The sequence below is a fragment of the Anabas testudineus genome, chromosome 19 (genome assembly GCF_900324465.2).
Source record: "Anabas testudineus chromosome 19, fAnaTes1.2, whole genome shotgun sequence".
NCBI lineage: Eukaryota > Metazoa > Chordata > Actinopteri > Anabantiformes > Anabantidae > Anabas > Anabas testudineus.
In genome coordinates, this window is record NC_046628.1 from 2,143,636 (window position 1) to 2,166,805 (window position 23,170).

Sequence of the window (23,170 nt, forward strand, 5' to 3'; positions counted from 1 at the left end):
CAGTCCTCCAAAGACATGCCTTCCCAGACCATTGCCAACCCACCACCAAATTGGTAAGGCTTGATGATGTTACAGGCTCTACAATGTTCACTGGGCATCTCCAGACTGCTACCCTTTGTTCTCATGGTTATAATACTAACCAAGATCCAAGATGCTATTACTTACAGGCTAAGTGAGGTCAGGGGTTGGCAGCCCTGTTGCTAGAGGGTCACATCCCTCTACTTACAGCTTCTGATTGGCTGAACACACCTGATCCAGTTAGTTGGAGGTCAGAGACAGGAGCCGTCACTCTCTAACATCAGTGTTTCCTACCCCTGGTTTAGGGAAAAGATGGTTTGCTTTAAAATTAAGTTACAACACTGATTCTTGGTTTGGTGACCCATGTTGTCGTTTGAAGATAGGTCACCAGCTGCCATTCTAGTCTTTTCTCATACTGTATATGGTTGCTATAACACATATTGATGGTAATAAACCTACTGTCCTACTGGTAGGTAGCAGGTGTCCCACTGAACTACAATTATGGACAAAATAAAAAGTAATAATTTACCAATTAATACCACATGACCAGTTATCCTAAATCTTGAAAACTACTTAAAAGGATGAGTTATGTTGGTTCATCTACTTTTTCTTGTGTTCCAGAGAGGTAAGATGACCTTTCCTAATTTTATGTAAGTGCTGCATAAAAGCTTAAGATGTTTTTTATGCTTTCATTGCCATTAACCAAATAAGAAAATCATAATATAAAACATTATGATATGATGATGATGATATGATATATGATCTGGATATTGGACTTGCCTTTGAACATACATAAACAGTAAATATGTGCCATTTAGTACCATATACTGAAAGCACTGTAGCTATAAATATGCACATGGTTTCACATTTTATGAACTCTTATTAACAAGTTTGCAAATAATCATAGTTCCTATTACAAAAAAAATGGCTCAGTCATTTCCCCCAAACCGTTTTAGTAAACAAACAGGACGGAAAGTACATTTGTCAGGGACTATTTGGGTGATTAATCCACATGTGATGCTCTAGTGAGTATTTACAGCAGCACGATGGTGTGTGTGTCAAAACAAACTAAGGCGTGTGTGTGTTCATGGTAATGAAGGAACATGTCACCCAGTGCAACAGTGTGGCTCATTAATGTGTTTTTAATGCAGCTCTATGGCACAGAGGAATAAGACGTACCAGACTATGTATACACACAGAAAATACTTGTTAGGAGGAAATCATCACTGCTGTGACGCGTTGATAGTAAGAAAAATACAGAAAATCATCAGCCATCATTTTTAACTGGCTCGTAGTTTGCAGTGTGTTTTCAATGAAAGTGCCCATTTTAGTTTCATGCTTGTATGGAAGCCCATTTGTGCCACTATGAGAAAAAATAAAGAAGGAAAGTTTGTCCTCATTAAAAAAAATTGTATGTCTATATTATGAGATAAAAACCAAACTTAAGTCAAATTTATCACATAATAAATCAATATTATGAGAGAAAAAAAAATTGAATTGACTTCTGGAGGCTCCACACACTTAAATAACTACTGTGAATATAACATATCCAAGTAATCAGAAAACTATTTTAATATTCCTGAGAACTTACTGAGACTGAGGCTCCGCAAACGATAAATCAACACCAGAACTGAGATTCATTTCACACTTTTCATCCACATGCAACCCCCCCTGTCCCGCCGCGCTTGTGCGCGCACCCGCACCCGCACCCGCTGCCGCGCGTCTCGCTTCTCATTTCTCCGTGAATCCCGGTGATGTGCGGAGCCGCGGCAGAGCTGGGTGGCACCGCTGCGAGGCGGGAGCAGCAGACATCTGAGCTTCGAGCTCCGTTTCTGGGGCGTGTGTGTGTGTGTGTTTTGTATTTGGAAAGGGACTTCATCATATGGGTACATCACTGTAATTCCTGTTTATTCCCGTGTCTGACTGAGTTGGGGTTCCGTCCTCTCATCTATTAGTTCTCAACACACTCCTCCTTTCAGGACAGAAAGAAAGACACACACACACACACACACACACACACACACACACTCGCTCATATATTCCCACGGCATTCGTGCAATTTGGAAGAATCCCTGTTGTTGGTGCGTCCTGCTGTGTGGGATAGAGAGAAGGAACTCTGCAAAGCTCAACATGTTTTTCCACATGCATGACCGGAAACCGTGTCGCCTTTTACGCGCTACAAATTAAAAGCCCTAACATAAGAACGGCCAGAACAATATTGTAGAGGAGTATTACAGATAGTATATTGTGCTATAATGTTATTTTATGCTCTAATATGTAGTAAGCTACACTAGCAGAAGATTCTCAACAAGTCAGTTAGATCCACCTTCATGAAATTGTTAATTATAACAGGTCTAAATGTGATCTCTCTGCTATACCATAATTATTATATTTTTATATTTATTTTGAATTCATATTTTACATATTAAAATTTAAACATCATATTAAAGATTGAAGGAGTGGATCCAGATGACGAACGCGCTGATTTACTTCAGCATGAAAAAAGTACGTCCAAAAAAAAAGAAAACAAGCTTTTATTGTGTTATTTGACGCCGGAAGTGTCTGATTAAATCCGGCCCGCTTGACGCTGGTCCCTTGCAGTGACGGGGAGAAGTCTCGATCGGAGGCTCGCCACCTGGCGATGCGACTTTTCTGAGTTTCTGAGGCGGCGTCTCCAGGTGTTAGTCCGATCCCCGCAGCGGTCCCGCCTCATCAATCGGCGCTTTTCTTCTTCTTCTTCTTCTTCTTCTTCCTCTTCTTTCTCTTTCTCTTTCTTTCTTTCCACTCAGAGGTTTTTACACAAGCGATCATGCGTGACGAGCCGTGGTAAGAACGAGGATGAGAAACGGCGCCAGATGGATAGATGGATGTGTCCGTACTAGGGCGCACTGGAATAATACAGTGAACTGAGAGAGGATCGGTGTTGCTGCGCGGCTCTTTTTGGAGTTCGTCGGTTGTTTTTTCGCCTCTGGAGTTGGTATATTTACTGGTGGCAGCGGGAAACGTTTATTCCTCAGACTTTGATCAACTGATATGTGTCTGGTGTGGAAAATACCTGGTGGAAGGTGTGTAGCGGGATCCAGCCTGGGAGGACAGAACATCTGCCACTGATAAAGCTCCGTTTCTTATTTGTCTCTTTTCCTTTCTCCGTAATCTGTGCGTAATGTGCGTGGAATGAAAACAGAGGATGGATATAATTTGGGAAATACTGATCATACTTCAAGCCAATTTTATTGTGTGCATATCAGGTGAGTGATGGGCGTCGTTTGTGTCTTCTGGGCAGGTGCATGAAATAAAAAACCATGAATTCAGTGGGGGCTGAGGCCGGGCTTTGGTTTGTGTCATCCACAAGTAACGCTTCTCAGGGCGCACGGTGGCAGAATGTACTCCAGTGTGTGTGTGTGTGTGTGTGGCATGAAATAGTCCTGTTGTTGCAATCTTTGGTTACCTAAAGATCTCTCAGCGCGCGTGCGTACGTGCGTGCGTGACTCAAGAGAGGCACGGTGTAGCCTCCAGACCTGGATACACAGGCTTCTGACGCACGCATGACATGGGTGGCTTCTTCAGTGAACATGAACATGATGTGGGGTTATTTTCTGAGTTTGGTCGCTTCCACAGACGCATCCACCAGCACCCGTCGCTCCCTTTGCGTCCTCTCTGGGGTTTGGTGAAGTCTCTCTAAGCTCCCTGGCAATTCAGTCAGAGTTATTATCAAATAAAGCAGTTGTGCGCACCGCTGAGCGGCACGGCACTCTGCGGCGTTACGAGCGGATGCGGCGCTCTCGGTGATTCCGTGTTTTAAAGGCCCGTGTGCGCCGCGCAGGGAGAAGCAAAGCTTGTTTTCACTTTACTGTGCTTTGCACCCGTCTGTATTCACACTGAGCTCATCACCACCTTTGACTTTTAATTACTTTATAAATATAAAAAAAAAAAAGAACAAAAGAAAACTGTGGAATATGTGTTGTTGTTTTGAATTAAAGCAGACATCAGTGGATTGATCCGGACTTTTCAACGCCCATAAAATAGGTCAATCATCATTCTAGACAAATCTATCTGAGTGCTTATGATCCACAATGTAATAAATAGTCTTACAACACTGAATGGACACTAAATGATTCTCCCAAAAGATCATTTCTTGCATTTGAGATAGCAAATGTGGACATTTGCTATGATAACTGGAGCGTGGTCCACCGTGATTTTACGCACGCCAAGCTCCCCTCTTTCCTGTGGAAGGAGCCAGGAAAACATGTTTTAATATCTGAACAGCTATGATTCATAGAAAACAGGGTAGATACCATAAACCTAGGCAGCTTCAAGGTGCTGATACAGTTGATAAAAATCCTTTTTTTTTTTTATTTACTGTAGCAATTCAACCTCTACCACTTAACTTCGTATAGTTCAGTCCTTTTATTCCCCACCACGAGTACTACACACAGTCTGCTCAATGAAAAGTTGCATGATGCCTTCTGGTGGAGCTTTTTTACATCTGTGGTGATGTCATCATATTTATCTTGGGTTAAGCTTCAGACCAGGAAGGAATTTCTAATGAGAGGTGTTATTCAGGTAGATTAGGAGCCTGTGTTTTTGGAACATGGACCAAGAACTGGCCTCTGCAGCTGATTCTGGTTATTCTTTCACAAAATGTTTTACATTACTAATTAACAATATATCGGTTGAATGAAGATTCCGCCTTCAACCAGTTTGACTTAGATGAACTGAGCCTGACAAGCTCCTGCACAAGTGAGTAAATGTTTGTGGAAATCCTTTCATCCAGATCATTCTTAGACCAAAAGTGACTCAAGCATTTGACCCCATTTATTTCCCCAAATAGTTAATAGAAATATTTTCATCTTGACTCCAACAAGAACATTTTCCTCAACTTTCAGCCTTGCAACTCACCTTTGCTGCAGTTTTGGGCAGGGACTCATCAGAGTGGCAATAAAAAAGCCCAAGTAGCCAATGGGTTCGTGGACTGCTACTGTGCACGCTCCATGTTACAAAACCCTAGTGTCTTTTCTAACCTTTTCGGCCTGTGTGTCATCTGTACTTGTTGTGTGAGTCACATCTGACAGTGAAAAACTTCCTTTGAAGACGCCTGTGATTGTAGTATAATAAATGTCATGTCTGTGACAGTTCTTCCCAAATATATGATGCAATGGAGCTCATTGATCAGTCGGTTGTTATCCTGCATCTTGATGTCAGTGTACACTACATAATATAAAAGGATGCAAATGCAGCCAAATTAGACTTGGGTGGCAGGCTATCATCTTACACAGCTGAGCCTGGACTGTGTCCATGTGACTCTCCTTAGTGCCAAGACATTAATCTGTGATGTAATCAACAGGCGAAGCTTGGTGCTGCTCCTGTGACAGTGAACGACAGTGACTGTGGGGACTGTGACAGCACCCCTTAGGTGAATATCTGAAAACCAAGGGCTGCAATAATAATTTTAGAGGAGAGGTTTGTCAGAGTCTGACACTGTGCTGGATCAGTCAGATTGACCGAGCTGGGACGCCGTTAGGTGCAAATTGCAGCAATAGGCAGCTAAGTGTCTTAAAGTACCTGAATAGTCTCAGATGAACTGTCACAGCGAGTGCTGCAGCTACCACTGGTGTGGATAAGCAGGACGAATCAGTGGGCCTGATTGAACCTGATGTCCCCCTGGACATGTGGAGCATGTCTCCTGTAAAGTGACCTTACATATTGAGTCATTTGATGCAGTGCGAATATAAAATCTGTGAGCATCGCAGCTTCAAGTTAACCTATAATCGCACGGGAATTGAACTACTTTGTAGTTCTGCGGTACAGTGGTAACTTAAAAACCCCGTCCACTTGGAGCCACAATTGTAAATGATGTATATGTGCATGTGGTTCCAGTGAAAAGTGTTGATGAAGAGCTTTGTGGATAGAATCTTTCGATGAATTTACTGGGAATACATTCAAAAAGCAAATGTAACTCCATTGTATTAGTGTGGAAGCAGAAATGTAAGCTCTCACCAGGCTGGAGGTCTGGTGGAACCTGGTTCGAGGTCTGGGGACGTTTGATCGTTTGCCCTGGCTGTAAATTAAAAAACCCCGGCGTCACGGCCCTGCCGGACTGATGTTAATGTAGGGTCAATCTCATCTGGAGTCTCAACTCTCAAGCCTCATTTTCAATTTTGATTTGTCAACATCTTTTATTTTGTCCCCCACTCTCGTCCACCAGCTTTCACCTTTTGCCAAACCTCCGTGCAGCAAAAATTGTGGTTTAAATCTTGTTTTTCTATAATCATCCTATGATAATTAATTTGTAAAAAAGTGTATGTATTTTTTTTCTCTGGTTAAGTCTTTGTTCTAAAAATGCCTCAGGCGTGAGAGAGAGTAGTAATCATCTTCACTTGAAGCTGCGATACTCACAGATGTTATATTCATTTTATTATGGACCGTCATTATAAAGCATGGCTTCATGGTTTATTAACAATGTTGCTTTGATGTCCCACATGCTACATATATGTTTGAAGCCAAGCCTTTCTCCCCAGCCTCCACATTAATCCACAATGCCTGCTTCATCCATGTCATTTGATCACTGGGTTTGCAATAATGATTTAGTGAACCCCACAACTTAACACAAGATGGATCTCAAGAGCAACAAAAAGTGATGACCCCCAATTTATCAAATTGGGGGTCATCACCCACATGCACACACATATCTCCTTTGTTGGATTTATATGGCAGGATATTTGGACATCTGTTTCTGGGGGTGTCCGGGGTTGTAGGGCCAGTGGCCTGCTTTGGGTAATTCAGTCTTGATTTGAAGTGTTGCTGAGAAGAACAAGGTGAAATGACAATTTGGACATCAAAGATCAATCAAGTGCATTTATCAGCATGATTGATTAACCAGAGATACACAAACTGTATCTGACTCTTCCACATATTCTAGAGAAGGAAAAAAAACACATCTATATTGATTTTCATGGTGGACTCCAGTTGTTGGGAGATCTATAAAGACTTGTTGTGTGTGCTTTTACACAGTTTATTTCTTTTATGGCAAAAGGCCAGAGCAAGAATATGTTGTCATAGAGCTGTGTTGCAGCAGACATTCAGAGGAGCGATTTTCACCTCTCCTGCAGTATTTGTTTGCTTCCTGTGCCCGGAAATGCTCAAAAAGCCACTTCTAAACAGGGTTTGACATTATGTGCCAGGTAAACAGTTTCGTCTGCTGTTCTCCATCTGTTCAGACACAGAAATGCCTTTTTTTTTTCCACTTTTTTGCCACTCCTCAGCTTTGCCTAACATGTTTCAGCAGAAATCTTCCAATCCTATGGTGACAGATTGCTAAAAAAGGAATGATTTTCTTTTTTTTTTTTTCACACAAAGACTCAACACAAAACTAAATATGCTGGGATGAGCATGTTTTTGCAATGTTGCCGTACTTAACGTTTCACTTTATATAACAGAAACATTCAATGAAAACACATCAGTCAATGCTTGTTTCCATGCAGTTTTTAGAATGATAACAATAAAATGTACATTGCAAATGTAAATAAATCATATAAACTGATAAAATTACACATTACACTACACAGAACTGGTGCTTTTAATGGTGACTGTTTTCAGCAGCGGATTAATCAGCTCGCACTAACGAGTTAGGATAGAGATCTATATGTGAGATTGAGGAACAATAGCCAAACTATTTGGATGAGAAATATTATGTGTGCTGCATGTAAACATGTATGTTCAGAGATGGCAAATGACAGACGTATGCGTCCAGTAGGTGCCATGTAGTATGGAGCAAACCACAATAAAGTAGTAGAACAAATCCAGTAATGGAAATTAACATTACCCCAGTGTAAACACATGATGTTGATGTGAAGTCAGGCATAATCAGCAATGCAGAACACCAACAGTGATTGAAAACTATATGGCAGACCACCTCCAAATTCGAAACTAAACCAATTAAACAGGTAAAAAAATGTGAACTTTGTAAAATCATATGTGAACTTTGATGACACTACTTACAAACCCCCAGATGTTTTGACTCACATCTGACGTGTTACTGAACCGTTTGCAGATGACAGATAAAGGTTATTCTTATCGGCTATAACTCTTTCCCAAAGTCTTCCAGAGCGCGAGCTCCGCCATCTGTCACGCTCGTTGTGTTTGCAGGCTCATGTGAGGTGCCCTTGTTACGTCCGTGACGCAACTATATCACCAGTGTCACACTATGACAGATTCACATCACTGGAAGGAATTATCATGATGCGTTCCGGACGGCGAAACCCTACTGGAGACTGCAACTGTGTGACACTAATGATCATGCAAGTTTACTGCAAGACCAGCTACTGTAGATGATGCTCTTATATTTTGCAAATGCAGCAAAACAAAAGATCAACTTTGACTCTGAATCATATTGGATTAAGTTAGCTGACACATCTATCATGGCAATATAACACTGTTGCTGCAGATGTCCGAACTGACGCAGTGCAAAAGGGAATTTAGACTTTAACTGTTGAAAGTTTTCAGTTTATCAGTTTGCTTTTACGGTTTGAGTGGAGACAGGCAGTTAAGAACAGCAGCAAAAATGAAAGAGACAAATTTGACTTAAATAAAACAAAGGGCTTCTATTGCTTAAAGAACCCAACTGATGGTAAAAATGACTTAATTTCCCATATGGTCCCTCGAGAAAAGCTTACTGCATACATTCCTCTTAAATAATGACTATGTGCCTAATGCTAATTTATCATGCAGCTCTAAAACATAATGCACTTTTCTCCTCACAGCTTCACACAATTGAATTTTTTATTTATATATATATATATTTTTTGCTCAGCATAAACAGGAAGTTGTCGTTTGTTCGAACTGCTTAAGTAGGCTCCACTGTTGTCAGCTTTAGGGCTGCAGCCTGTGCTACTTCAGCTGAGGGTGTGTGTTTGTCTCCTGTGCCAAGCTGACAACCTGTTTAGGCTGGATTCAGACAGACGTAATGTTTTCAGTTGTTAAGACTCCTCCACCTCCTCCTTCGCCAATCTGTGTTTCTTTTGTGTCCTCCGGGGGCCGATGCTAAAATGGAATCTCTGCTTGCGGAACATGTTTGATGGAAGTGTTGAAAGTTTTCTAAAATTCAATATTGCATTCTTCTGCAGGAGTAGCATTGAAATAGCAAAGGCAGTAATGAAGTCCCCGCCTCATGCATTACTTGGAAATGTTCAAAACAAGCTCTAGAAGCCAAGCAGTGGCTCCAAGGCAAAGTAACATCAACACCTGACTGCTGCCAGGGACAGAGGCAGCAGATAATCACACGTTACTGTCAGAGGGAAACGTGTCCTCAGGGGAGCTTAGAAATTTAAATCGGATGATGAAATCACAGGGGTAGGGCCTTTGGTGTATTCATGACAATAACACGTGTCTCCAGCAGCCGGCCATATGCCACCAAGCTAAAAATCTGTGTTACCAAGGACGCCTGCAATCACTCTCTCCTCTGCTCTGAGTGGATGTTTCTCATGTTGCAAACCCCAGTAGCACATGGTGCCCGCAGTATGTTTCCGCTTGAATCTCTACCCACCCACTTTGGCTGTCTGGTCAGTGTGTGTGTCTGCAGTCCTTTTGCTCCCCTCACAAAGCACAAGCAATTTGTGTCGTGGAAATAAGATGATGTGCAAGGATGGCTAGAAGTGAATCCAGTTACTGAAGCCCATGGTTTTAAGTCCCTTAATTTTTAAAGGTAATAAAGTTATATTTTGATTGGAAGTTAATTGGCATTCACAACATCCTACTACAACCTTAGTCAGAAACAGCAAATAAAATATGCTGACAAATCAAGTATCTGAGACATTGTAAGGTTGGAGTTATGCTACACACACTTAAACTGATAAGCTATGCTAACTACTACAAAAGCTGCATTCAATGCACATTGGAGGTTGGAAATTTCCGAGCATTCAAAGCATTCCATGATTAATAAAGGCAGTATGGCTGACCACTAGTAACTCCATGGATGTATGGTAGAAGAAGTGTAAATATTTGCAACATTAAAATATACACCAGCGAAATGCAGGAGCATACAAGTAATAAAGAAAGAGGCTGTTAGATGTAATAAGTTACACCACTTCAGTCAAATAATAATTTCAATGTGATTTACTAATATAATGTCAGCAAACAGAATTTATTTTGAGAGTTTCATTCATTCAACATCATGAATTAGTGAAGAGTGAGTTTCACCGTCCCAGTTCTGATTGACGAGGGTCATTCTGTTTCAAGCTGGAAGTGGATACAGAGAGTTACACTGGTAAAAGCAATGACCAGTGCCATCGAGAAACGACTGTGTAGTGAATGAAGAAGACTTTTTATTTCAGTAAACCCTGTAAACAAAGTACATTTTGGAAGTTGCTCTGAGAATGAGTTCAGCTTTGGAGTTTAATAGTGAAACACTGATCCATGCTTGAATACACACCAGTATTGCTTTCTCATTATACACATCGGCTTTGCCTTGTTGATGTGTCTTGACACTGTCCCACGTCCTAGCGTGCATCACCTCTCCAAAGACCATCCCTTTAATGATGCTTGCACCTTTACTTCTATTACCTCACGCCACATCTTGTTGTAGACATCAGTTGTGATGATGGTGCTGATGTGTGTAGAGAAAACGGCTTCAGTGACTTGTTCGGTTTTGTTCTGTTTGCTTGTGTCTAGTCGAACACTTGAAGCTACGCTTGTTTCCTCTTAACTTTCTTCAAGCTTTGCTGTTATAAATTAAAGCAGGTGGTGCTAGCAGAGGTCTCAGCAGTTTCTCCAACATATGACAAACTACTTGACATTTACTCTGTGTGCACAGTAAATATGTCGACGTGGTTGATATGAGACCCACACTTCACCCCCAGCACTTTTAGCTCCTTCAGTAGAAAAGGTCTGTCCTCCCAAGAAAAAAAAAAAAAAAAACAACAACACCGGCTGCCTTAACCTCTTTTGCACATTCTAAAAATGACTGTCTTCTTTTGGAGGCAGAGCTGGAAAAACCTTTAGGTTGTTAAAGAGCAGCAAAACTGTGTGGTTTCTAGCAGGACCTAGACTCTTACACCTTAGACTTGGTTGGTAAACTTTAATTCAACAGCAGGGCAGAGACATGATTGTAAATTAATGGTTTTGTTGTCTCATCTTAACCAAACATTAGAATTATTTTTGGAATCATTTAGAATTAAGGAAGGCCATGATAAACCTTCTGTGCACTCAGATACTTCATGAGAACCTGTGAACAGAATAACCTTCTGTATTAGAATATTATATTACCTGAGGGTTGACATCACGATTGAGGTTAACTTAATTCCAAGATTAGGGAATGAATGATATAGATACAAGGTCTTCGCAAGCATATAAGAATACAAATGTGTATGGTTGTGTGGCTGTGTGAGAGTTGACCACATTGCTTGTCCCCAAGCATCCATAGCTCATCACATCTGCTGCTCAGGAATCTGAGTCTATCAGCCAGCTGGAGTGAGACGACCTCCACGCCAGCTGTAATTTACCACAGGGAGACGGGATGGGACTGTGTGTGTGTGTGCGTGCGTGCGTGTGTGTGTGTTTGTCTGGGATTGAGTCAGCCAGAAGGAGCAAAATGAGTAAACCGGTGACAGGGACTGGCAGAGAAAGAAGGATAGGAGGAAGGAAGGAAGACAGAAGCTGCAGTCACTTGTGAAATGGAGGCGTCATACTGCCAGTGGACAGTTTTATAAGCACCAATCAGAAAACAGCTCCACCTGCCGTATATACCAGCAGCAGCCAAGTGCTCCACTTCAACCCCATCACACAGAGGCCCTGTCAGCAAAGCCAAATATCCAGCTGCTAATCTTATAATCCTGTACAGATGCGTGCCCTGCCACAGGAATAGCAATAGTGCGTATTTGTGTGAGGGAGATGGAGGAGCAAGCAAGCGTGTTCTACTGTACGGCAAATGGGTGGGTGATACAGAGACGCAGAGAGCTGCTGGTGTTTATCCAGGCTTCATTTTCTCTTCTCTTTCTGTGACAGTCTCTGTTTGCTTTGCCATGTCACCAGTTCTCCTGGAATATTCTGCAGCCAGTGTGTACACAGCCTGCCAAAGGGTTTAACACAGAGATACTGTGTTTGGTCAATTCTTAAATCTGAAAAAACAGACCAACGACATTGGTCTGTATTTGGTGCGGAGTGGAAATAATGGCCCGGGTCATAGTGTTTTAACCCACTTGGTTTAGAATGACGTTGGGGATAAACATCCACAAATCCCAATGGAAAATATCTGTGCAAGAGTATAATAATAATATTCTTAATGAAATAATTCATTGTTAGTGTTAAAAGTAATCAGGGTCAATTTGTGTGTGTCCATCCATGGTCAGAATCTTCCTTTAACTAATACACTAAAATGTCACCATGGCATCTTGTGATAAAGTGGAAGTTCACCAGGAAGTGGTTCCTTTTGTTGGGATTGTTAGGCTGTGTAGTTCCACTGGTGAACCTTTGACCTTGATGCTAGTGGTGCTGCTGCTGTTGCCTACGTGTTGGCAAACAGCAAGTATCTCCCTGAGTTTAGGTGGTGTTTAAGTTGCACTATGTCTCTGTTCTGTGATAAATAATGCCTGAATGACTACAGTTAACTGTGAGGGCACTGCAGTGGACTCTGGAGCTATTTCAGGCTTTCTGTGCTCAGACAGAGGTGGCTCTAGCCGAGCTGCTACACACTGTGGTAAGTACACTGTCTAGTCACTGGCACAGGTACACAGGGTTTTACGGCTTTCAGCTCAATAGGATCAGAGGCCAGAAAGGACAAAGGTACTCACACCCTCTCAATTATTGATGGGTGCTTCCCCTTCTCTGCTCCACCTCTCCCTAGCTCTTTGAGCACAAGCAAAAATAATGGATTGCTTCTTTTCTTGTGCATTTAGACTGGAGGAAAGGTGGAAACAAATCTATTGAGAAGTGGGACAGATGGGAGGAAGTGGGCAAACAGAAAGTCGTAGTTCTTGCCGCAGATTTGAAGTGATCAGTGACCCATAAACAGACATCCTCCTCCATCCAGCTTTGCCTGGTGGTGGTGAGACAGTCGATGTTTGTGAGTGTTCAAACTTCTTTGTGACAGTTTGATCATTAAATTCGATTACTTTGACAGAAAAGCTACAGTACGCAACCCTTGAATAGTGATTATAAATCCTTAAAGTCAGAAATGTCAGGTTTCCATATACAGTATAGTTTACTTCTGGCAGCCATCCTCTCAGTGATTGTTTTGGAGCCAAAAAACCTGAACAAAAACAGACAGGGAGCGCTCTGTCACTCTTGATGTCAGAGAGACCTGTCAGTCAAAGCAAACCCAACTTCATCCATACTGTACCCGCCTTATAAGTCTCTTTATCTTCACTATACATTTCAGAATTGCCTCCAAAGAGCACATAAAAAGATGGGGAATTAGTTAGTTAGTTAACATATTTGGATATTGAGTCTTGCAGATGTTTTGGGCATCACCTCTTCTGTGACTCTAGAAAAGTTATCAAGTCTGCAAGAACAACCTGGATGATATCATCAGAATATCTTCAAAATTCTAAGATAAACTTTGCAAGACAGGATTATGGAATCTGACACGGGCATTCGGCAGCCAAGCAACTGCAGCACAAATTGATATTGGCTGTTTGGATCATTATAGTTCATACTGTGATCTGTTACTGGTGCTTTGTCTCATTTACTGAGCAAGTTCAGCAGCACTCTGCTAGATATGAAGAGAAAATCGTAACTGACTCACAGGAGTTGCTGAACAAAACAATGACATCAAGCACAAAGCTGAACTTGAGGCTCCAAATGAGCTATAATACTAATAAATAGCACAATTTATCCTCTGGATTAAATTCTTTTGTAGCCTGTACTGTTCATCTGTAAAGACTCTAAATGTAAGCTAAACATTTGATCATTTGAGCTACCATCCTGTCTTATAAGTACCTCCATATTTGGTCAAACTCATCTAAGAGCATCGTATAACGCTTTTCCTGCAGAGGACTGTGCAGAAGTTATTTTGCGGATGCAAGTGCAGTGTCCTTAATAATCAATGGGCACATACTGTATCAGTACGTGCTGTGCTGTGTGTGTGTGTCTGGATCAGAACCCATGTACAGTAGAGCATCTGGTCTGGGTTCCACTTGCTTGACCATCTTTATGTCATCATAAATATGTTGGGTATATGTTTTGGGAAGCTGCGGACTAACCCTAACCCTAACCCTAACCCACAGTCATGTAATTACAGAAGAAGTTAAATGTGAACATGCGTTTGTAGATACTGCCCAACATACATATTCAGTAGGCCTACCAACCCTTAGCCTAACCCAATAAAATAATGAATTTCCATGACAAGTTGTAATTACTACAGAACATAACCAAAGACTAAACCAAAAGGTCAACATACTTCATGAACTCTGTTCTTGCTAACTAGCTTAGATTTGTTTTAGCTGGCAGATAAGATTTAAAATAATGCTTTTAATAAAGCTAGATACAGTTCTTTTTTATGTTGGTTCTATGGCAGTGCTATATTGTAGTTTAATCTTTGGGTTTGACACAGCATATTGCCGAATGCATTTTGGAAATCAATTGGTTTTGTTTGATTCAGTCTTCAGGGCCCAGATCTTTCACTATGTGACACTAAAGCAAATATTCCTTTCTATACACACACACACACACACACACACACACACACACACACACACACACACACACACACACACACACGCACAGACACAGCTAGGACTATTAAGAGAGACACCATTCGGAGCTTGGTGAGAGATAATTGTCTCATAAGTCAGTAAGCACAGCTGTTGGCAAGGTCAAGTTTCATTTAAGGACAGTTTTGTCTCTGTCATTTCCAATGTGTCGTTTTCTCTTCTTCTGTCTTTTTGCCTTTTTCTCTCTATCTGAGTCCATCCTGTACCTGTCTGGACTCTGCCACTCTGCTCCATCCTTCCCTCCTTCTCTCTTTCTGCATGGTTGGGCTTCAGGATCGCCTGTGCCCTTCAATGAATATTAATGGGAGAGTTTGGATATTATATGAAAATGAACTGTTTATTTACAGAGCTCTCACTTTTTTTTTTGGCTTTATGGGAGGTTCAGTGGGGGGTGGCTGAGCCCTGCCAGACTCCCGAGTATGAGGATGAAATAGGCCTGTGCTGTGCTAAATAGGATTCAGGTCAGTGAGAGACTGTGGCCAACGAGATCTGTCATACGGCTTTAGAGGAGCCTTCTCATTTCAAAACAACACTACAGCAAAGCATGGCGCCATTTGGAACCAGGAAATGAATGGAGGCTGTTTCAGTAACTACATGGACTGATTTGGTTTGGCTGAGTCTCTCAACATACTTTATTATGTATTACTTAATCAAAAAGCAGAGACAAAGAGTTGAGACTTGATTGAGTGACTGTCAGAAGTGAAAGATGTATTATATTAAAACATACTTAGTATAATATTACATTAAACTGTGACTAGGACATTTCAAAGTCAAAGTATTTTCTGTTTTTCAATGTCAAATCCCTACATCTGATCAGTTTTACAAGAAAGGAATGACACAAGGACAGATGAATAACATAAAAACAGATATGAGGTCATAGGAACATCATCATCACTCACTCCTCTCAAGAGTTTTTATTCATTAGATTAGGTTGATATTTGTTTTTTTTTTTTTTTTTGGTAGATTTACTGTACATTTTAAATATTCAAAGAGAAAAATTAAGTTACTGTTTCTTTAAATAGCATTCCTTTCACTATTGGTATGAACTTAGTGGTTTAACCAGGCTGAATTTAATGTTTGGTTTGTTAATTATTGTTTTGCTTTTGTCTGTGCTCTTAGTAATTTTTGCAGCTCAGGCAGAACAGCTTGTTCACATCCTGAACAAACAGGGTTAAGATTTTAACCCAGAGGTTGGAGGAAAGAAGTGAAGGAAATACAAATGGGAGAAAATAATCAAAGTACCATTTAAAAAAAGGGAGGAAACAAGTGAGGATAATGAATTGAAGTGATAAATAAAGTAAAAGAAGTAGAAGAAGTAGCCAGAAAACCAAAACCATTGGAAAGAGGGATAAAAAGGAAGAAAACAAGAAATGAAGGAAGGTGGAAAGGGAAGCGTAAAAGAAAAACAGGTTAACAGAAAGAGACACTGGGAAATAAACAAAGATAGGAGAAATACACTGGGAAAGACTGAAAAGAAACAATGTCAGAAACATAAGATGGAGTAGAAGCAGAAAGCAAAATAAAAGGAAGAGGGAGGAAGGAAGGAAGGAGGGAAGGAAGGAAGGAAAAAGCAAACATTTGTTCTCAACACTCTACAGTAGAAGTCTTTTTTTTAATGTAAATATTAATATCAGCACATCAAAACCACACTTAACTGTGATAAATGAGTAATGTACTTTCCACCTTCTGCTGACTGTGCAATCAAAGACAAGAGTTATTGTTCATTTCCATTTCAAGTGATGCTATCTTTATACTGAGACTGTACAAAGTATGAATGTTCCACCATTTAATTAGGGTTAGCTGACAAAGCCGCTGACAGTAAAGATAGTTGACTATGCTTACAGTACACGAAGGCTGACACTGTGACAGGCCGCCAGAAACACAAAGTGCACATTTACATTGGGCCCAGACACCCAGTCTTAAAATATGTAGCTAGGAAAGAACTGACAAGACGAGGGGGCTGTCACCCGCTGAGCCCGGCCACTTAGAGACAAGACGTGTACAGAGCTGACAGATGCCAATCCAAACCCGCGGTGAAGCCGCAACCCAGCGAGGTTTTCGCATGGGGATTTATGCTTGGGATGGAGATAATTGATTTTTTGTCATTGATTCTCAGATTGTTACTTGCGAGTAATCCAATAGCCTCACATTTAATCAACTGATTAGATCGCTTGACGTCGCCCGCTGGGACGAGCTCATACAAATGTTTCTTGTTATGAAAAGACCACGATGTGCAGCTAGTGAGTGCATGGAGGGGGGGATAGGGGACTCTGGAGGCTCAAGGCCCCTGCCTGTTTCCCAAATGAATCAACGGTGCCCCTCTTAACATTAATTGACCCTTTGCTCTTTCTCAATTTTCTTTCCTTCCACTGACACCACTGAATTTAAACGTGTATAAATTCACAATCAGAAGAAAATATGAATCAGGACTTGAAGCTTTTAAACAGTTTTCCCCACAACAAACCTCTACTGTATCTGAAAATGTTTACTGCCTTCACATGACCCCAGGCAAAATGCTAAGCACAGTCTAAGCAAAGAAAATACCACTAGGTTATGTCAGTACTTTCATTTTCACAAATGGGAAAGGAAATGTGTGCTTTGCAGTGTCTACCAGGAAGATAATGATAGATAGTTCACTATATACTATATGTATTTATTATTAGAGGTGTAATGGATCACAGTTGATTCTTGTTCACCAACTGCATTAAACATGTTATGGTGAAAACTGACTATATGTAGAATTTTAACCTAAGTTGCTACACAGCTTAAAATTGAGCAGGTTCTGCATGACTGTGTCTGACAGCAGTCCCTCCCTCTGCCAGGTGTAAACTCCCTGCTCAGCAGTGAATAACATCAGCAGTAGAGAAGAGGATCAATGAGCAATTATAACAGATTTCTATGTACTTTATTATTTTAAACTTCACCCAATTCTTATTGCCAGAACTGTTATGTATTTTACTGAAGTGAGGAGTTATTAGACTAGATTACTTTCAGCTATATGTTTGTAGTGCTCGAAAATGTTACATTTCTACTGGAGAATCCTGATTTCGTGGCTGTGTTTACATCTACATGGATTTACTACAGTTTTCAAGAGCATATGTGCCCATCCTAGAACCCACTTGAGAAACGGAGGCAGCCGATGCAGCAGCACAGTGGGATGAAAGTGAATTTCAGTACTAGATATGTGTCCACGTATCCAAAACAATTAACCGTCCCTGAAAACCAAAACTGTCACATAAAGAATAGTAGCCTTTAGAAGTCTACATATATCTGCTTCTGCAGCTGAAAAGTAGACTACTGGGAAAATTCAGACACAGCTCTGTCATGAAAAAAAAAAAAAAAAGAAAAGCCTGTCCTGTCACGGTGCTGTCACTCCAAATGCTTTGACAAGTGTGCCAGGCTTGGCTCAAACATTGGGATCTGCTGCATGTAAATGCTGAATTTTCAGTGGGAAAAAAAAATAGTGCCATTATTACTGATGGCAAATGCTTAGAAGCAAGATTTGCAAATTTATGATGGTTAATATGATATGATATGTGCTATCTAACAACATGTCTTTAAAGAAGCTGGACACACATCTGAGACCTGAAACAGGAAATAAAAAAAATACATATGTTACTTCCCATCAAAACAAACATTCCTTCCAAGGGGAGGAGTCAAGGTTTTGGGGGTTATGGTTAGTTTTGTTTGACAAAAAGTGAGGACATTTTTCTTTAAATGTATCAGTGTATTTGTGACTCATCATTTACTTAAATTAACAGCTCATTATTTCAGTAGATAATGCTTCTATGTTCTCCAAAAAACATATTTGTGTTGGCAGTTGAATCAGAGCATACATTTTAGAAGACAGGATCGTTCCTGCACAGAGACACAGTATCGCTAGTGAAGACCTCACTTACTTCAGAGTTGTATGGCATACCTGTCGCCTGCACCCTATTCATTCATTTACTATCATGTAGTTGTTTGACATCATGCATTTCTGTTTCTGACAGTTAGTTTCCATTTCCATTTGATCTGCCTATACTGTCTAACAGGCCTATATCCCTATATTATAGAATAAGGCGATCCATCAACCCCGCCCCTCCACTAACCCACCTCCAGCAGTGTCTCGTCTACATTTCCCTTTATAGATTGGAGGCATTTGCTTTCTGCTGATGTCAGGATGTGTGTTTTAGGGCCACGGCCAAACATTCTGAGAAATGGGACAGTGCTTGTTATGCTGCTTTGCACTTTCTCTCTGACTCTCACAGGAAGTGGTTGTCTCCTCTAGTTAGCTAGTTGGTAACAAGTGTAGCAATGATCTATTATTGACTGAATGATTCAATAAATGGATACATTTTTAAAATGCACCTGAAAATTACATTTAAATCAGCTTTTAAATTGTGTAACATTCACTAAGAGCTAGGCAATTCCTGTCGCTACACAGTGGGCCAAACATTACATTTTTAGGCAACTTACTGAGTCTCTTAATTAATGTAAACATAGAATATGAACTGTAAATATTAAAATTATTATTATTAATCAATTTAAATTCCGAATGGTGTAATGCAATTTAGTGTTTAGTGTGACTAAAACAATGTGTAAATGTACAAACAATAGACACACAGACTAAACTTGACAATTTGGCACAAATTAGAATTAGAGTGAACTACTGAAATCAATGTCGGCACATTTCAGACTCTTCAGAAATGTACTGTAGGTCTTCATCCACACAGAATGATCCGATCAATAGCCATATAATATCTTGTTCTCCTTATTCCTTGGTCACACTTTATATTTCACACATTTTTTGCTACGTCTGGAGTGGGTAATTCATACATTTTCCCATTGTGCAAGTTCACATTCTTCATGATGTACTCTGTTGCTATTAGTGCTGCTCTTTGATTGCTCTAACAACTCTGTTTACCCACAGGGATCACGAAAGGTTCAGTTTACCTCTGAATTTATTATTGTAGTATCAGAGCAGCTATTTGTCTGACTGAGGATAGCAAAAGTGTTCCACATTTACTGTAATTAGACTGAAATAACGCTTAACGCAAGCATATCAACACAAAAAAAATGCTGTTTATTTGTTCATATTTCGGTTAGTGATAACAGCTGTGTAATATTAAAGCCTCTATTATTGTGCACATGTTTAGAGTGTGGGTAAAAGAGAGAGAGAGAGGTGCTGCATCTATTGTTGTCAGTAGCTTGTAAGAGGATCATGTCCACAGGCCTCCAAATCTCCTTTATATTATTACTTACACTAGCTAGAATCCCAAGGGCTCTCACTACCACCACCCCTGCACAAACACACACAAACCAACCCAAGTCGCACTGTATACTATTGTTCTCTCTGACTGCTCTTTTTTTTTTTTTTTTCTTACTGCTGAGCTTTTTATTCATAAAACATGAAAACGCTTTGCGACAAAGTGAAACGCCGTCACAGCATGTGTGCTCTTCAGCGCGCTTAGCTATATGTAACGAACTATAAAGCTCGATAGACGTCTTTAACTATGTTGTCGTGCTGTGTGCAGTTTATCGCCTGCTGATATCGAGAGAATACTGGAGCTATGTTGGTTGTGGTTCATTCGTAGCATCCCTAATGGGAAGAAAATGGCAGTGGGTTGCATTGTTTGGGCAATGTTATATATAACGAATACTTTTCTCTCACATACTTGTACAGTGAGTCTTGACTCAACCTGAAAAAAAGCAAAATGTTCAATTTAACGAAGATAAATGCTGGTTAGCAAGATATATGATGATAGAAAAATAGTACTGAATAGTGAAATCACACTTTGATGGTAAATTAAACTTTTTTTTTTTTTGGCATTCTAAAGGTCCTAAAAGGGTTTGTGTGTACACGTTCGAAAGTTGTTGGGTCGGGGCGTCTGACTGATGAACTAATTACCAAGAAGGAGCCACAAGCGAGCATGAAGAAATTTAAGAAACCACTGGAGGCCAGTTCATAATGACATAATTGCAGAGGTTTTGCCAGAGTTTCATCTTGTTTGCTAAGTCTTCTTAATATAGAACTTGACTGGAATCCACCTGTGACACAATAAACTAATTAGATGTAGTTTAGAAAGGCACAGGCTATGTAGCCTACAAAGTATGTGAACCCTTAGGAATTTCATGAATTTCTGCATTGATTTGTCATAAAATGTCTTCTGATCTTCATCTAAGTCAAGAGTATTAATAAATATAATAATATATGAAATATATAACATAAAAAAATTTAGTATGTCTTTATTGAGAACCGTTAAACCTTGGAACCCCCAAGCTTTCAGCTGGCGTACAGACATTCTCACATTATGCTAAAGAATGTTTTGAAACACTTGGGAATTCATCTTCTTCACAATCACTGCAAGTTGTCCACGCCCTGATACAGCAAATTATGTTCAGATCATGATGTTTTATCCACCAAGCTACATTTGGGATGATGATTTCATGATGATATGCATTGCCTCTTTTACACCTGATATAGTGCTGCGTGTTCTTTCCAAATAATTCAATATAGTTTTATCAGCCCATAAAACATTTTGCCAGTACTGCTGTGGAGTTTCAGTGTGCTTCTTGGTAAACTTGCCTAGCTGTGCAGCAGTGTTTTCTGTACTAATGTTAGCCAGTTGCAATGATGCCTTCAAATCTTTGGCCGTAACTTGGGGTTGCTTCTTCACCTCAGTGATGAGTGTTCGTTGTGATTTTAGTCATTTTGACTGGCCACAGACTTCTTGGTAGAGTAGCCACAGTCCCAAAGTGTCTCCATTTGTATATTGTTAACCAAACTGTACTGGTTAATTTCTAAAGACGTTGACATCACTTTGTAACCCTTTCTCGCTTTATGTAAATGAACAATTCTTGATCATAGATTGTCTCAAAGTTCCTTTTTTTGCGAGGCTCACGCATATTCTTCTTGTGTGGAACAAACTCAAAAAGAGTTGTTTTTGTAGTAGCTGTAGTCCATACCTCCAAACTTATTTGTAACTTCACACTCACACTTTAAGGTTTTTATGGTTGTTCTCAAAAATACATGGAAGATGAGTTTTTTTTTTTTTTTGTGTTACTACTTTAGACACATTTGTTAATACTCTTGACTTAGATGAAGATGAGATGACAAACTAAATGCAGAAAACCATGAAATTCCAAAAGATTCACATACTTGTGCTTTCTTGCCACTGTATCCTTTCTAGCTTCCAAAGACTCATTTAGATGTGTTAGTGGGTCAGCTAACCACTGGTAGCCATGCAGTTAAACATTAACATAGCTGGGTTTTATTTGGAAGTGGTACGCGCATGAGTGTGTACCCAGATTACCTGAGGACATAGAGCATGCTAAGCAAAAAATCCTGTTCTTTACAGTGAATATGAGATTTATTTGAAGGGACCTACGAAAGACAAAATGTAATGAGCAATGACTAATTTAGTTTTTTTTGTTACATAACAACACAATTACTTAGGTGATGAGTCATGGATTACTTAATATGATCATTATATTTTGCTCCCTTAAGGGTCAGGAGTTTCAAGATGGTTTTCCATTTGTTAAAAACACAACGTCACATGGCAGAGCTCACCAAAGTTAATCTGTGCCACTATGACTGCATTCATTGACTTTCACTGATGTTGTAGCAAAGTGTTAACAATTGAGTTCAGCATTCCCTCTAATGTTTATAATCAAACTGTAATTTTAACATGTAATTATCGTCCTTATAGCACAAATATGTGTTAGAAAACAAAGTTTAATGACACAGAGTGATTCTGTTTTCTTTGTTGAGCCGTTTTGAAAACTACAAAAAAATAAATACGATTTCATTGCAGTTTAAGTGGACGGTTTGCCATGGTCGAACAGCGCCAGGCAGGGGGGCCAGCCTCCCTGTAATGGTTTGAAAAGCCAGAGTCATTACTGCTTGGTTGGTCAAGGCACACTCCAATCAAAGATGGTGTTGACTTCAAGTTAATTTACCATCAAAAAAAAAAGGGGAAAACTATTTATCATTTTGAGAAACAAGTCGACAAACAGGATCCATTTTCTTCTCAGGAGGCCAACTACAGTTTTCACCCCTTTTCAGCTTGTGGCAGCGGAGATTGGCCTCTGAGAAAATAGCCTGTTCTGGACCATGTCCAGCGGGCCCACCCCTCTGAAATTGAACCTGCTCTCCAGTGTTACTGCAGCAAGGCTGTTTGGAGGGGATAGCAGAGGGCGGATTGTTGTTCGGCCACCTCAACTTCCATTAAAGACAAGCAAGCAGTGCGAACTCTAGACCCTTGATTAAGCCCTCTGTGTCGTGTTCAGTGAATAAAAAGGAAAAGGAAAAAGTTGAGGTGTAAAAAGCAATATCCCGAAGGCTTGGGGGGTAATGCTTGGTCACAACTCTCTCTTTGCACTGAGACCTTTACTTAGTCACCTCAATTACTGTATACTGTACCACCCTGCTCTAATCTCTGGCCCTTTTTCCTCAGCTCACATAACCT

General features: G+C 40.3%; 1 protein-coding gene across 1 annotated transcript in view; it reads left to right on the top strand.

Annotated features, from left to right (window-relative positions):
• Positions 1–2,638: 2,638 nt before the first annotated feature.
• Positions 2,639–23,170, top strand: part of ca10a (carbonic anhydrase Xa) — a 177,429-nt gene continuing 156,897 nt past the window's right edge. Inside the window, exons 1-2 of the mRNA XM_026350502.1 lie at positions 2,639–3,083; positions 3,203–3,266. Of these exons, the coding sequence (XP_026206287.1) occupies positions 3,206–3,266 (61 nt within the window). The 5' untranslated portion in view covers positions 2,639–3,083; positions 3,203–3,205. The remainder of the gene's footprint in view (positions 3,084–3,202; positions 3,267–23,170) is intronic.